The 16,252-nt window shown below is 36.5% G+C and overlaps 1 protein-coding gene across 1 annotated transcript in view; it reads left to right on the top strand.

Moving 5' to 3' along the window:
* Positions 1–16,252, top strand: part of LOC146592626 (dynein axonemal heavy chain 5-like) — a 164,818-nt gene that overhangs the window by 147,306 nt on the left and 1,260 nt on the right. The window contains exons 74-76 of the mRNA XM_085310691.1: positions 4,652–4,784; positions 11,290–11,498; positions 15,581–15,802. Of these exons, the coding sequence (XP_085166817.1) occupies positions 4,652–4,784; positions 11,290–11,498; positions 15,581–15,802 (564 nt within the window). The remainder of the gene's footprint in view (positions 1–4,651; positions 4,785–11,289; positions 11,499–15,580; positions 15,803–16,252) is intronic.

Below are 16,252 nucleotides of genomic sequence, written 5' to 3'. Positions count from 1 at the left end.
AAAAAAAAAAAAAAAAAAAAAAAAAATGTGTTGACCAAGGTATAACTAAGAATTTCATTTGTCAGAGCAGAAAATTTCAGAAGATTTCAGACATTCTGTGAGGGAAAAGCAACAGAATTAGCAGCAGACTGAATATAATAAGCAAAGGAGCAAAGTGAAATGAAGTTTGAAGCATAAGGAGTGAATTGAATTATATAATTGCTTTCTGTGATGTCTGAAAAAAAAGGGAATGAGATGAGTTCTGTTGTTTGTCGATATAAATCAACATTTGGACATTCAGGACATTATTACTTACTAGATTGGTTGATTAGGTCAGTTACCCTGAAACAAATAAGATTAATCTACTATACTGTAAGTGTCTGACAGAATGTGGTGAAAAGAGTTCTATGCATGCCTCACTGCATAAGAACAGCAAAAGGAGAAATGTTAAGTAGCAGTGCAGCTTGGGGGTGCTTTTAAAGAGAATTTTGTGCTCCAGAAAGCCCACTATGTGGTAATCTTCGGAAATCCAGTTATAGAGATACTATCTGGAGAGAAAGTGAACAAGAAATACAGTTGAAAGTAATTAGAAAGCAAATGGTCTTTAGAGAAAGTGGCAGGCACCTCTGTTAACATTGTCCACCTCTTATGGCTCTCTTTAGAAGGAGTGGAGTGAATTTGATCAGAGTGAAAACCCCAGCAGACGAGGTAAGGGACAGATGATACTGAAGCAAATTGTCTGGTGATGTTCAGAGCTCTGGATTGTACTTTCAAACACTGTGAAGCCAGGGAAAACCCCTACATAAAAGCCTTGATTTCTCTTTTATTAGCCTTTGGCAATGATTCTGAAATCACTAACTTTCAGAACGGGGCAGCCACTTTACTCCATCATATATGCTTATTTTTTTAACATGTTCTTGCAACTCTTCACTGTGAGAGTGACAGAGCACTGGAACAGGTTGCCCACAGAGGCTGTGGAGTCTCCTCCTCTGGAGATATTCAAGGCCTGCCTGGACACAATCCTGTCTATCATGCTGCAGGTGATGCTGATTGAGCAGGGAGGTTGRACTAGATGATCTCCAGAGRTCCCTTCCAATCTTACCGATTCTGTAACTCTTCCTCTAACCAGTCAAATAACTGACCTAAAGCCTTTCCAAAGGACTCTAAACAAAACCTCTTTACATGCTTTATCAGATTTCAGTCTGACACAGATGATACAAAAGCAAAACAAACCTTCCTCCTGATCTAAAAGTATCCTCAGTTTTCTGATTACACAGGCAGAGGCAGCATGAGAGCTCTGCTCTTCATAAGCCCTTTTGCTTTTGGGTCTTACCACAGGTAACAGAGAGCTCAACAGTAAAATGATTAGGTCCAGCCAATCCATGTGAATAAGGATAGATGCAAGGATAAATGTCAACCTGTCACTCACAAAAAGGTTTATAATGAAAAACAGTTTCCTTGCAGCTTGAAAAGCAAAAGGAATAGACATAGAAAGATTCCAAAGATACTGTTCTCTAATGGAGGTTGACTTTTAACCTAAGCAGAAAAGTTGGTGGGGGGGTCTGAAATAGTTTTGTGGTATAGATTTCCTCTCATTCTCCACTAAGCCCATGGCTCCATTAGCAAGTATTTCAAGGAGTCATCTGAGGACCCCAGGCCTGAATTAGATGTGATTGGGGGGGGATTTACTTTGGTGTAACTCTAGCGTGCATTTGTAGRTAGAACACCCTTTAGTGGCTAGAGTACATAGGCACCCTGAAGCATACCGCTTGGGTCAGTTTAATTTGAAAAGGATCTGGTTTGTCCAGATCCCAGGCCTTGAATTGGGAGATTTGCTTCCAAAACACATTCCTGGTCTGAACTGAAACACTAATGTAGGTGATTTCTAAGGTGTCATTGGTTTTTCTTACCAACCTTGTCAGATTTGGTGCTCATCCAGCACTAGAGCTTCAGATGTTTCTAATTGAAAGTGATAGACAACTGTTCATGTACCTTGCAGTTTGAAAGTGAAAGTGATTCAATTTCTTGAATGACTGTAGTATCTTATTTGATCACTGATTAGAGTGTCCTATACAGCATGCTGTGCTAGTGACCTGAGAACAGATAGCTAAGAAGTATACACTGAGGAAGCTCATGCAGTAGAAATGGGCACTGTAAAATCATGCAGACAAAGCTATTAAGGTCATGATTTTATTTCCTTCTTTCTTAAATCATCTTACTTTATGTTAGCTGACAACTGTTTGCATAATCAGAAGGAGATACCGTATGTGGACTTTATGGAATTAATCTCAAAAAGGCTATTTTAGTTTGTGAGTTCTGTCTTTGAGTTTCTTTTCTATTGGTCAGGATCCATCTCTTTATATCACAATAAATACAGATATGGAATTCTGATAGCTTGATAAGAATTCTAATATAAAACAATCATCAATCGTACCTTGGACTAATCTTACAAGACCTCCATGAGAAGCACTGTTTTATATCTCATTGAAGATCAGGATTCTTTTGTATACAAGATGAGATGTATTTCATTTTTTGCAGTCTTCGTATGTTGTTATGCTTGATGCTCCAGGCCTAGTGCTGTGGACTGATCTAGGACGAATTGACGGATTTCTGCATTGTGGGTTCATTCCACTATATACATGAAAACAAATCATAAGAATTCATAAAATCTGAGGATTTACTAGTTAAGCAAACTGTGCAATTATCAGTATAGTAATATTTTAGTTTTTAATTTCATCTTTTCCTTGTAGACTCAGAAATAGCATCATTCTGGAAAATAATGGTTTCAGTAGAATCGTCAGTAAAACTTTTCCTCAGATGGGAGATTTGATTATTATTAATGCTGCACACTAGACTTCTCCTTTTCAGTATTCTGGCAAAACATATATGGGAAAAGAGACCAAAAAAAACCCCAAAGTTTTCCTTTTAGCTATTTTGGCTAAATTTCCTCTGAAATTTTCAGAAATCAGAGGTTTTCCCTGGATCTTTTATGAACAAAAAATTAGCATACTTTATCAGGTAGGTTATCCRAAATGAATTTATTTTCTCACCTCTAATCTTGTGCTAGCTGATTTTAGTAGTTTTTCTTTTGAAGGAAGAAATACATTAATTCATCCTGTAAAATGAACTGTCAGACTGCAAAACATTAGTATAATAGGCTGGCACCTATTTCTTGGACATTCTGTCTGACAGAATGTGATTAAAATACAATGAATAACCTTTCTAATAGCTGTCTCCCACGGAGAACAGCATGTGAAATCTAAAAAAACTTTTTTCCTGAGCTTGAAGTTGAAACCCAAAAAATGGAAATTGTCAAAACATTCACTCATTTGTACTAACAAGTATAACTACTGAGCTACTACACTTATGTTCACCTTGTGGAAACCTGTTCTTCAATAAAATACTTTTTAGTAAGGTTTATTCTGCATATATCTGGAAAAACAAAAGCAAAATCCAGTGGATTTCTGGCCTTCATGAAATAGCTCTCATTATACTAGATCTTGTGGCTATTGTTAGGCTACAATAAAATTCTAATGATATTCTGCTATTTTAAGACTTTCTAATTCTGTTACTGCATCAGCTTTTGGAAGGGACAACTCAAAATAAGCTCTTACTTGAGCAAACTAATATGAGGGGTCTGTTTGGATAAATTCATGACTACATAGGAATGTAGATTTAATGCTTTATTGTACTATTTAAGATCTCATTTTTGTTCTGGAGTCCCTTTATAAAATTTCTCCTGTAGAGAAGATGTGAAAGAATACATGAGGTTGAGTGATAGAAAGTATAATGTGAAGGCCTTTGGCATCCTTGAAGCTGAAATTTAGTGGAGAAACACTTGAAAATCTTGATGATTTCTGCAGGTGCCACTAAATCCTCTCTCATTTATTGTTGTGTACAGTGCAGTCTGATATGCATGAAGCATGCTGTATATGCATCATATGCTAACTTAAGACGGGATGATTTTGCTACTGTTGCTTTCATATATGCTTAAGTAACATAGGCAACTAAGTTGCATTTTGAAAATTTTCTCTCCAGTATATGTGATGTCATTACCCTTAAAAATTAAAAACACCAAAAGCTTTTACCCGCAAAATGGTACWCATAATAGTTCTTAATGCCATAATTCTGTGGCATTTGCGTTATTCCTGGCAACCTTGCCTGTCTAGTAATGTATCCATAAGCACTTTGTTTTGTAAGCACTACATACTACTGGAAGTAGCAGTTCTACATATCCTAGTCTTCATATATCCTTCTGAGTTATTTCAACTCAGTAGGGCAAGAGGAGGTCAGGGAATTCATCTAACACAGTTTGGAAATCTAAAGAAGTTACCATCAAATATACTTTTGTATAGCATGTGATTTTTTAGTTTGTTTTTGAAAGATCTAAGACCTTGTGGCTTAACAAGGACAGAAGCAACTGCTTTATCTCTCCCAAAAGAGGGAATTTTCCTTTCTTAGCATGATGAAACAGCTCCTTTTGATAAGCTGATGAGTCATAATGTGCTAAATCTTACAGTTGGGACAGGACTTTTATAGGTCATCTGTTACATAAAAGTTTATTTTCTCAGTAATTATGAGAGACAATTGCAAAATCAACATTTTGCTTTCAGAAAATTACTGCATGGGGAAAAAAGATTAATTTTATAACAGTTGAGCAATTGTTTTTTAGGTAAAAGCTCAACTGCGAAAGATGGGAGATACTCAGCCGATGAATATATTTCTACGTCAAGAAATTGACCACATGCAACATGTTATTTCAAGAGTTCGAGCTACACTGACCAATCTCAAATTGGCTATAGATGGTAAGTTACAATATTAAGTATGATACTAATAAAGATGCAATATTTTTTGCAAAATACTTCTCATAATACATTATTGAATAAATATTTTCCCTCCCTCCTTCCCTGTCTTCTTTTCTTCTTCCTTCTTTCTCCTTCTCTCTCTCTCCCCCCATTTTTTTCTATCATATTACCACTTGCTCTAGCTCTTAAAGCTTCCTGACTGCATCTCTAAAGACACTCCACGTTTATTTATTCTGTATGTATGTGCTCCAGTATTGCATTTCAATATGTCCAGCAGCACTGCTGCACTTCTGTTAGTCTCTCTAGGATTTTGTAGAGCTCGGAGGAGATTAATTGTTTGAATAGGTCCACAGGTCATATGCCACAGTCATTTTCCACATTAAACTGAGATATAATGATATAGAACAAGGTAGAAGTGTTGTTCCTACACAACTGAGAGATAGAATGCTCAGGAGGCCAGGTGGTAAAGACTCTAACTTCAGATGAGTTTTGCAAGGTTGAAACTGGTTTTACTGAATAGGATGACTCTGAATGGAATCTCAAGTGAGTAGGGGAGGGAATCAAAAGACAATGTCAGGGATATGCTTTTAGCCATCACAGGAGGTAAGCAGCAGCACTCTATCTCTTGGAGGCAGGTATTTTTGGCTGAAAGTAAGCAATGGTGAATCCAATTAATAAAAATTCAGTGTACAGGAGATGAGAGGCAGATAGGAAATTTGATTGGAAAAGGAGTGAGGGAAAAGAAGGGATGATTATGTTACCATCTGCTTTTCTATTTTCACTTCCCATTTTGCTCATCTCTAAGAGCTGAAATGGCTGTGAAGAAGAATATAATTTCACTCAGCCAAGCTTCTTGTTAAGCTGGAAGAAGATTTGACAATAAATGAAAATGTAGCAGGAAGGGTTCAGTGCCATGGGTTAAGATCTCACCCAACTCTGCTCTTCTCCAAATTAGGAGAGGAAACATCTGGTAGATGCAAGCTGTACCCTGTAGGGAGAAGGTAAGAGTGCTTCAAAAGCAGTTCCATCTAATATGGATAACAGCAGTACTGTGATCTCTCTCACTGCTGTTTTCCGATCTCTTGACAGTAAGTCAAGTCTGAAGGAAGATTTTTTTTAATTGTATTTTTGTTATTTAAGAATCAAAATGCAAAATGGATATTCCTATCATTTGTATGATTCCCAGAAGCAACAATGCATGCTTCAAAAACATCATACCTATAATCTGCATCAGGAAAAGGCGTTTATAAATGTACCCAAAGCTAATTAGACTCTGTATCCTGTGATAACCTATGCAAAGACCAAGCTAAAAGAAGCAATTGTCCTCTGTTTCAGAATTGAGCTGAAAGTTTATATGTGTGCATAGAGTCTCTCTTCCAGTTAATTAAAATAATTCTTTCTTTCTGAGAAAGGATTAATTTTTCCTTGATCATGACAAATATACTTAAAGTCTCAAAATGTATAATATTCTGTGGAGGGTGAATGAGTAACATAATTTATTTGCACTTATTATTCAGTTCCACAGTGGACATAGTCCTGTATCAGATACTTAATCAAGTTAATGCTGTAACTTTTGTACAATCCTCTTAAACATTATAATTTTCTAAGGAAGGCAAGTTAAATATAGTGAAAAATCACTCTGAAAACAAAATTGGATGTATAGTTAACAGTAGTGATTAATGATGCCTGGCAGATTGCTGCCACCGCTTTTAATACGAATTTATTTTCTGCGTTTTTAAAGCTACTTAGTAGTCTGTTTAATGGCCTATCATGTAAATATATGGGAAAAAARCAAATGCTTAACTCATTTATTTATGAGTATGTCCTATATTCTACTTTTGTCATGAAACTACATCCACTTGACATTTTTTTCTGGAACCTTATAATTTTGTGTTTTCAAATTAAAGTTTTGGAACTGTCTGCTTCAAGACAAATTAAAGTCATACAGGAAACCTTAGATTTATTACACTTACCTGTTATATATGTGTCACATGATCATAGAACTCGCACTGTTATTTATATGATCCTTAGAGAGTTAGGAGAAAGACCTTTTGCTGTTAATATATTTCCTGAGAATGCAGCAATCCCACTGAAAGCTTTTACATGACTTGTAATATGTTGAGATTTGTTTCCACAGTTACTGGCCCAGAGCTTTTGTTCTTTTCAAGACACATTGTACAAACACTTATGTCAGACATAGGACCAACATAGAAGGCAAAAAGAGTGAAATCAGTAGAAATAGTAACTTCAGAAGACACCATGGTGTTCATTGTGGAGAAACTCTACCARACTTGAACAAACTTTCCACTGCAACTACCATTTAGCATCCATGTTAAGGCTAGCGTATTTTCATGCATATAATGTACATAGTACATAACACGTACCAGTATTTGAAAAAAGTTCACAGATAACTACATCTACATGGATAACTACATCCTACGCTAAAAGCAGAGGGAATCATAGGTTTTAGTAAAAAGGTCAGGAACAAGAATATTACTAAGGAGAGAGAGGACTTTGCTGTTTGGCCTCTTTTTTTACCTGAACAGGCATATACCATATACCTCTCCTGTAAATAATGTGTGGGTTATATTCATGGAAACTCATGAGTATTAGTATATTAGCGTGTTTAAAGCATATGTTTATGCTAGTTTGAAAAGTGTAAGATAATGTGAATGAGCCTATTGAGGCAGAAGGTATTGGAGAATAAAGTGATGCAATTTCATGTGTGTTTCTAGTATTTTTGGAGAATCATAATTCAGACAAAGCTAGAAGTCCCATAATATTAATAACCAGATCTTGAGGAATACTGGTGCATTTCACTAGTGTCCATACATCTCACTCATGAATTTGGTATATTATTAAAAACTTATTAATCACTTGTTTTGAGCTCATTACCATGCTTTTACTGCATTTCTAACCAGTGAGTCGGCTTGAGGTGTTTCCTTATTGTTATTCATAAGAGAGTACGTTGAAACCCAGAATTTCATGCAGACATGAGGTGGAATATATTTCTGTGTGTGTAACAGCTATCACTTAGAATTCCCAGGCCATCTGCACAAACTTATGTTCAGCCTCTGAAAGAATAAAGATTCTTTATTTTTTTACTCAGAATACTATGAYCTTGGCAGTAGAATTTACATCCAGTTCCTGCAGGATGTAAATTCACATCATTGTATGTATTACCTTGCAAGGGGGATATAACTGAACTTCAGAAGAGTCTAAAGAAGTAGGCACTAACTTACTTTATTCCATGTGGGGAGAAATGGAAGTTCAGCAAACTAGTCTTGCCAAAGCACACATGAAAGGCAGTTTCCCACAAATGGAGAGAGAGTATTGACTTCTTCAAATTGTCTGCAAAACTGAGTGCACTATAGCTGCTAAGTTCTACCTAGACTAATAATGTTTAAATTCTGCTAAGACTAATAAAATTTTGGTTTGGCTTACTGATTATGATCATAAACTTTTAGACTGAAAGATCTTGGGGTTTTCACTTACTAATTCTTACAGGATGTGTGTGGAAGGCTTATAGGGATCATCTGTGTATTCCACTTTAGGATCAATGCTTTATTTGAAGATGATTAAAGACACTCAGTGAAGGCATTAAGGGAATGTAACAATGAGGAATTCAGCTGAGGAATGGAGGAGATGAGTCTAGTGTGTCTTATGATGTAGATACTCTTGGCTCAGCAAATCTCATCCGTAATTTACCTACCATCCTGATAAGGAYACTAAGGTGCCTCCTGTTATCTTTTACAAAGTATAATGTTATTTCTGGACTTCTTAATAAATGTTGTATATGTTTGCTATGATGCTGGCTAGGAAAACTGCTTAGATGCACACTATACAAATTTAGGACAAAATACAGAAAACAGTTTGTCTGCCCATTTAATTACCTTCAGGTAGTGATTAGTATTGCTTTTTGGGAGTGTGTACATGAATTTTTATTTTCAAATTATTGCTTTAAAAATTTTTATTTTCAATCCTTGTGGTCGGTGTGGGTGAGTGCCTTTGCTACTAGAGCTGGTAAGTTTTCAGAACAATCTGCAAGGCACACTGTATGTGGTTACTTTCAAATTGCCTTCTTAATGGCTGAAATTGTTGCAGAAAATGTTGGGTTTACGTGCTTTTGTATGTAAAAAATCACATGCAACTCTCTCCTGACTTGAATAATTAGTTCAGAGGATTCTCCAGGACTGTTCAGAGAAGAAAGGTGGGGAACAAGCAGAAAATAGAGTGGGAGCCTTGGTTATGTGCAGCTGAGAACATCACAGTCTACAAGTGAAAAATAGAGAGTGTTGTGAATTGTAAGGCTCTGTTGCCTCATTTAGTCTTCCTGTTCTGGAGACATGGGGGAAAAGAAGGTCCTAAATTGTTGAGGGTCTGGATATTAAAACAGCAAGCTGGATTAAATTGGTTTCTGAGAGTATCCCAGGAAGCATCTCCAACTGCTGAAGTGCCCAAGTGCTGCAAGTGAAGATACAAGGAAATAAACAAAAGGCTGACTGAAGCAGAAAAGTCAACTTCTTTCAGCACAGCAGTGGTGTTTACTGAGTTGGAAGGAACATGCTGAAACATGAAAAGATTAAGGTTTGGATATGGAGAAACAAATGTATCATGATTTATTGTTTTTATCTCTTACTCTATGTAACTTGTGCCTTTGGGTGGAGTGATAAAGCTTTCTTTGGGGCAAGCACGTGCAAGGTAGCCATTGCCATAAGGCAGAGAGGTAGGAAAGCTTATGCCGTGAGAAGCAAGTTGGGCTTGTCTGGTCAACATGTCCAAAAAAGAGGAGTGAGTTGCAGCTTGGTAGTAGAGGCTATGTGATAGGACCATGTAAAATGGTCTGATGATGCCCTATCRCTTGGGAAGTAAACTTGAGTGGGGGTTAAACACTGGAAAGATCAGCCTGCTCTGGTTCTTACAGTGACAGTCAAAATGTACTGATGCTTTCATTTAGATCCATCCTCTGTGTGGAAGCATTGTCTTCAAGAGATGGTCTCTAATCCTACTACAATTACATCAGTGATTGACTAACTGTACTTGATGGAGAAATTATCTTCTCATCTCATTTATATACTATATAATTATTCTGTTTTCTCATGATTCACACCTGTGCATGTGGGTAGTGAATCAGACTGTGGATGAAGCTTTTTGTTTTTGCTCAAGAATGTTCCTTCATTTCTAAATTAATTTCCCCATCTAGATGTGATATTCTTGTTTTCTAACTCATGTACAGGTTACATGAGTTGTAAACTTCAAAATATAGACCCAAATTCATATTTTTCAAATCTCACAATCTTCATATCCCTATATCATGCCATATCAAGGGGCTATCTATGAAATAATACAAGTCTTGATGCAGTCTATATCAAGCTTTACATCTATCGAATGAGTAACCCTAAAAACAGATCAACAGACAGTTTAAACTTACTGATATGTGGTTTTGACATAATCACTTCAGTTAGCAATAAAAACTAGTTATCCTAATTATCCTCAAACCACTAGTTAAAAATTAGTAGCTTTATTTGGCTTTTTATCTACACAGCAATTGGATAGATTTACGTGTGGTTTGGAAGCAAGAGAGTAAAAATTTAGGGTGATGAAAAGTGGAACTATAATTTCAAAGTTGCATATACTGTGCAAGCAGTATAATTACAGTACATATTATTCTGGAAGCATCAAAATGCTCAGAAGTCTTTAACTGAACTAACTTTTTGTCTGTCATTTTATATGAGCTTTATATGAGCTTTATTCCATTCTGGAAAAGGAACACAAAGTAAATCCCAACATAACCAAGTTATAAACAGCTAGCCTGTCTGATTCATGGAACATTCAAGCCAGTCATGTTAAGTTCATAGAACATTAAGACTCATTATATGATAACCAATGCTTTGATTTTCTCAGAAATTAAATGTGAGAAATATGTTGCACTATTCATTAAACATACCGAATGTGTTTTTCAAAAGTATTTATCACCTTTATCCAGAATGATACCATTATTTTTCTCATGTGATATTAATGTAATTTCTGACTTTTTTTCACTTTTGTCAAAGTATTTTAGCTGCAGAAATGCATCTCAACACCCCCCAGATGCCATTTAGTATGTCATTTAGGCTATAGACGAGTTGCACCGTGTATTTCTATCATTGATCACATATGGGGAACCATTAAAATACACAAAAATATTTTAAATGATTAATCACATTTAAGTACAGTGTCCATATAATGCATATAGATTGGGTGTGAGGGAGAAGGAGTTATTTTCAAAAATAACTTTATTTCTGATCAAAATAATGGAAGAAATGTCTTTTGTTACACCTAACTTTGAATCCATTCTTATATGTTTGTGCAAATTAATTGCAAACTGATAAGACTTCAGTTCAACAGGTGAGCAATTAAGACATAACAAAAGAAGGTTTTCTAGATTCAGAATGTCATTTGCAAGTTCTAATCGCCTTTACAAGCTTTGGAAAAAATCATTCTGAATGCTTTACTTATCTTCCAGGAACCATAATTATGTCAGAAGAATTGCAAGATGCTTTAGATAATGTGTATGATGCTCAAATTCCAAAACTATGGTTCAGGATTTCATGGGAGTCTGCTACTTTAGGATTTTGGTTTACCGAGCTTCTTGAAAGGAACCAACAGTTCAGCAGTTGGTTGCTGGATGGCCAACCAAATCAGTTCTGGATGACAGGATTCTTTAATCCACAGGTAAGACTGACAGATTGATCTTTATGCACTGTGAGTCCTACATTATAGCTACATGACACCTTGCAGGAACTTCAAGCTAACTCAACYATGGTTATACTAAGTGTAATCCAAATACAATTTTTAGCATAAGCCTATGATAAATTTACTTCAAAACCTGAAAAGAGATTTTTACTATACCAAAATACTACTACTGAAATAGTGGAATGCATCTTCTAGTTATGATTATGTCATGGAAGTGGATTGAATACATATTTGCACATTTCAATTTCTTTCTCCTTTTTTCCCCTCCTCCATTACAATGATCTGTTTTTCATTCCTTTGTGAAAACCTTTGAGTAAAATACAAGCTTGAAAACTTTGACATAGGAAGAAGGGATTTGGACTTAAGTCTCAGTCTTTGCAAATAAGTTCTTTGAAATGAAAGGTTATTTATTCCACCACAGAATTGTGTCCAACTTGATTTGCAGGGAGATACAAAAAAATACAGCCTCTAGTCTGCACCATCTGAAATAAAAGGTTGACACAAAATGAAACACAAAAAATGGAACAGCTGAGAACAGAGTTGAAAGAAGTATATGTTCCTAGATGATACATAGTTGCTATGTGCAGCTGTCCACATTCCTTAAGGCTTTTTATGATTCACAGACATTTACAGGAATGGTGAGTTCTGGAAGTGAGTCATTCTGAGAGCATCCAGCCAAGAGGTTTCTGTGACGCCTTAGCAAGAGTGCTATTTTAAAGATGTGTTTCGTTCTCAATACTTGTTAGCAATGCAAATGTTAGCTGAAACAGCTGGCTAGGAAAGAAAAAGCGACAGTGGCAAATATTCTCTAGGACTACTGGTGAGCAATATCCATTTATTTTGTCTGAATCAGTAGTCTACTCATACAACTTTGTAGTTTTGAAGCATTCTCATAGAATCCCTGGATAGTGGTTTGCCAAGCAAAAGTAGTAGTTTTAATAAAATGATTATGCTTCCATGCTTGATTTGTCAACAACACATTCATTGTGGCCATCTAAAGTATTCCTAAGGAATTGTTGCAATAATCAAGCTAGACATAACCCTAGCAGGCTTTGGGTTTTGTTAGTGTTTGCTTTTGCACTACAAATAAGCAAGAGCTGACAGTTTTGGGCCATTTTAATTGGCTTTGCTTGTTCTTTAGGATTGTGTAGGTTCTGAAATTCAGACAGCCCGTATTCGGTATCTTACTTTTTTTTTTTTTTTTTTGATCCACACATCTGAATTCTTCATAGAAGCTGCCAAATAATCAAAGTAAAATGTCCCCAAACAAGCTGTGATTTAATAGACCATAGAAAGACTATAGCATTGAGAGAATGAGGCACTCCAGCAATAAAAGAAAATATAGAGAGCCTAACTCTGCTTTCTGTGGTACTGGCTCTACACTGGGATAAATTCAGTGATTTCACAGAAATTAATCTTTATTTATAGCGGTACAAATGAGATCAGGCTCAGGCTTATATGTAGAATAAACCTGATTCCCATTATGCCAAGATAACGGGGGTGAGAAAACAAGAAGTGCTTTGAATTTTCTCTCCTGCAAGTTAATCTGATGTTACTGGATTTTGTTCTCAAAAAGTCAAAACTATTCATACCTCACTTCTACCTCCCAGTTTCCTTATTGTGGCAATACTATTTTATTGTTTCATTTTTTGCATCTCTGCATCTACTTGCTGTCACTTGGCCTACAKGTAGATTTGAAGCCCTGTGAGGCTTTCATGTAGTGCTTAGAATAATGAACCACCAGCCTATTCCTAAGAGCCTTAGACGCCACTTCCTATGTGCTTAGCTAAGCATTTCCTGAGCACTTCCTAGATGCTTAGCTTCCTAAAAGGRTGAAGAAGAGAATGTATTTGTGGAAGCAATAGACTAGACTGATTTGCATTTCTTGTCATTGTAAGGCAAGTAAAGAAGAAACAATTTTCTTAGATTTTTGAAATCTCTAAATAAATAAATAAATAAACAAAAGTAAAGACTACCAGAAATTGAAGTGACTTTCTTGGCAACTGGTCAGTTATGTCCTGCATGGCGGGATTCTGGGGAAAACCAGACTCTCACCCTTGCAGCAGCACATCAAGCCACTTGATTTTTTTCCTGCTATTTATTGTGCCATTCACTTTATCTGGGATACCCAGCTGTGCCTTTMTCTCATAGCTGTAGTCTTTTAACACTGTCTAGGATTCATTAGAACAAGCAGATGAGCCTTACAAGTCCCATTGCAGACAGTGAATAGGTCCTGCCAGCTCTATAATAGTAGTCTGTTGTCTAAATCTTGTTCCTGAGGACAATGAACAGCTCTGAGCTTAATTTATTTCAGGGTTTGCACAATACTTTTGAATGGACACAGTCCTTAACACAGTCATTACTCTGTCCTGTCCTCTTCAGGCTCTTCTTTTCTTTAATATTTTAGTTATCTGGGGTCTGGTAACCCTCTGGGGCTTTGTGGGAGCAAACACTTTTTGTATTTTAAACTTCTGGTACAAGCATGTTTCTACAAATTAGAATGCCACAAATAACCACATGGATTCTCTTTCATTTAATGACATTTCTGATAAAAGAACTTGACCTTTAATCCTGTCTCCCTTAGCTAGAGTTCTCAACTACTTTCAATGCAATTATAATTATCTTTACTATCACAAAACCTCTTTAAAATACTTGTCCTTGTGTCTCTGGGATTAAATTAGTAAGAAGCAACCAATGTCAATTAACTGAACCATCTGATCTCCTGTACATCATCTCATATTATAATTTGAAAAATATATAGTAGCTAAGAAATATTTAGCACTTACAATCCCGGCAGGCAGAAGCTGACCCTCACATTCAGACTAAAGTGCTGACGTTTCAGCATRTGACTATTTTCCCTTTATTTGGCAGTGAACCGTGTGTAGCTCAGCACAGCCTCCTATGCTGTGAATATTGAAGAGAAATAAAAAAGCCTGTTCATTCCACAGGCTCCAGAACTTTACATTCCCTTGTTGCTCCTGATTACTTCCAAGGTACACTCTTGGATCTCTAATCTCCTTTGTGTTTTCCCCATGTGGAAGATGTGTATTCCTTGTCACCAGATACTCTTATTCTCTGTTCTGAAATCTGTCCTGTAACTTCTTCCTTTCTGATTCTCCTTCCCAGTAAGTTCCTCCTGCTCATGCATCTTCAAGTTTTGTGTTTTATTCATTCGTGTCATGGCTAAGCAAACAGGTATAAAGCAAAATAAGGTGTGCATCCACAACACATCCAGTGGAATTGCAAAGTCTATCCTCCTGTCTCTTATGGCTAAAGTACTTCTCATACACTATAGCATGCATGCATGCATACAGTTATATGAGAGAAGCTAAACAGTGGCCTAGTTTGTCTTGTGATAGCTTGTAACCATATTCTGAGACTGTAACTCTTCAGAATAGAGAGTGGATTTTATTCTGTGTTGCTGAAGTGCTGTGAGCTTAACTTGCTGGTGTCTACAATTATACAAAAAAAAAAGTTATACAAGTACTACATTATTCTAGTATATTATAGCTTTACACTGAGTGGTAGCACCCTAAAGACAGGGGCATTTCAGTATTTAATTATGATTACAGTTTGTACTTTGTGTTCTGTAAAATGCTTTGGGATTTGTTGGCTGAAAGTTATTTTTACAATGTTGATATAAGAAAAGGTGAGCAAATGAAATACCAGAGTTATCTGTGGCTTAGCAATTACCTGTATTTAGAACTTTACAAACCACATTAATCTGGCAGTCTTGTAAAACTTATCTCCAGTTGGCTTGCTGTTGTAAAGTAGGTGTGTGAAGCAAGTTACACATCCAACTTCTGATATGCTAAAGTGCCACTTTTGGTGGCTTCTGGCACCCACACACATATACCAAGTACATAAGAAGGTATGTTACTTGGACAGTACAGTAAAGCATTAGATTTAYGCTACTGAATTTAGTTTTATAAGCCGATGAAATTCTGTGGGGCGAGGTTTTTATGCTGATGATATCACAATTATATAGGAAATAAAAGTTGGAAATTGATAAGTTCAAGCTGTTTTAAAACCCTTCTATGATTACATATTGATCTCCTTAGGGTTTCCTAACTGCTATGAGGCAAGAGACAACTCGAATGAATATAGCAAAAGGGTGGGCACTTGACAGTGTTGTTTTACACAATGATGTGACCAAAATGATGAAAGAAGATGTAGTTGGACCTCCTCCTGCTGACATTGGTGGAGTTTATATATATGGCCTTTTCCTTGATGGAGCAGGCTGGGACCACAGAAACAGTAAGCTTATTGAATTGGCACCAAAGGTAAGGATCAAGTGAGCATCACTGACTGTAGTGCAATATGGTTATCAGGAAATAGTCTGAGTACCTGTTTGCCTTGGGGCGTTCACAAAATGTTCTAAAAGGCTGAAATGCTGACAGGGCTGGGAAGAGGGAAGGATGTGTGTCTGCCAGAACAGAACAAAAAGTTTCCATGGGAAAAGGAATTTAGGATGTGCTGCACTAGAGCAGACTAGGTGGTGGGCTGCTTGGCTTCAGGAGCTCAAGAGGCATGGCTATGTCGGGATAAAATAGTGCAGCCCACAGCCAGCCTGCTTTCAGCTGAGCAAGTGAGCCCCCTCACAGCTTCTAAAGCCTAGAACTAGATTTGATGGCAGCTGCTGCAGAGGTCAGTATTTGGATGACTAGAAATCCCTGGGGATATTTTTTTTTTTTTTTAATTACTACTCTAAAATTAAAGTATATTTTCCATTT

Source organism: Rhea americana, unplaced genomic scaffold, assembly GCF_003343005.1.
Source record: "Rhea americana isolate MKP2758 unplaced genomic scaffold, rheAme1 scaffold_323, whole genome shotgun sequence".
Lineage (NCBI taxonomy): Eukaryota > Metazoa > Chordata > Aves > Rheiformes > Rheidae > Rhea > Rhea americana.
The sequence above is the reverse complement of the archived record's forward strand: the minus strand, read 5'-3'. Positions and strand labels throughout refer to the sequence as shown.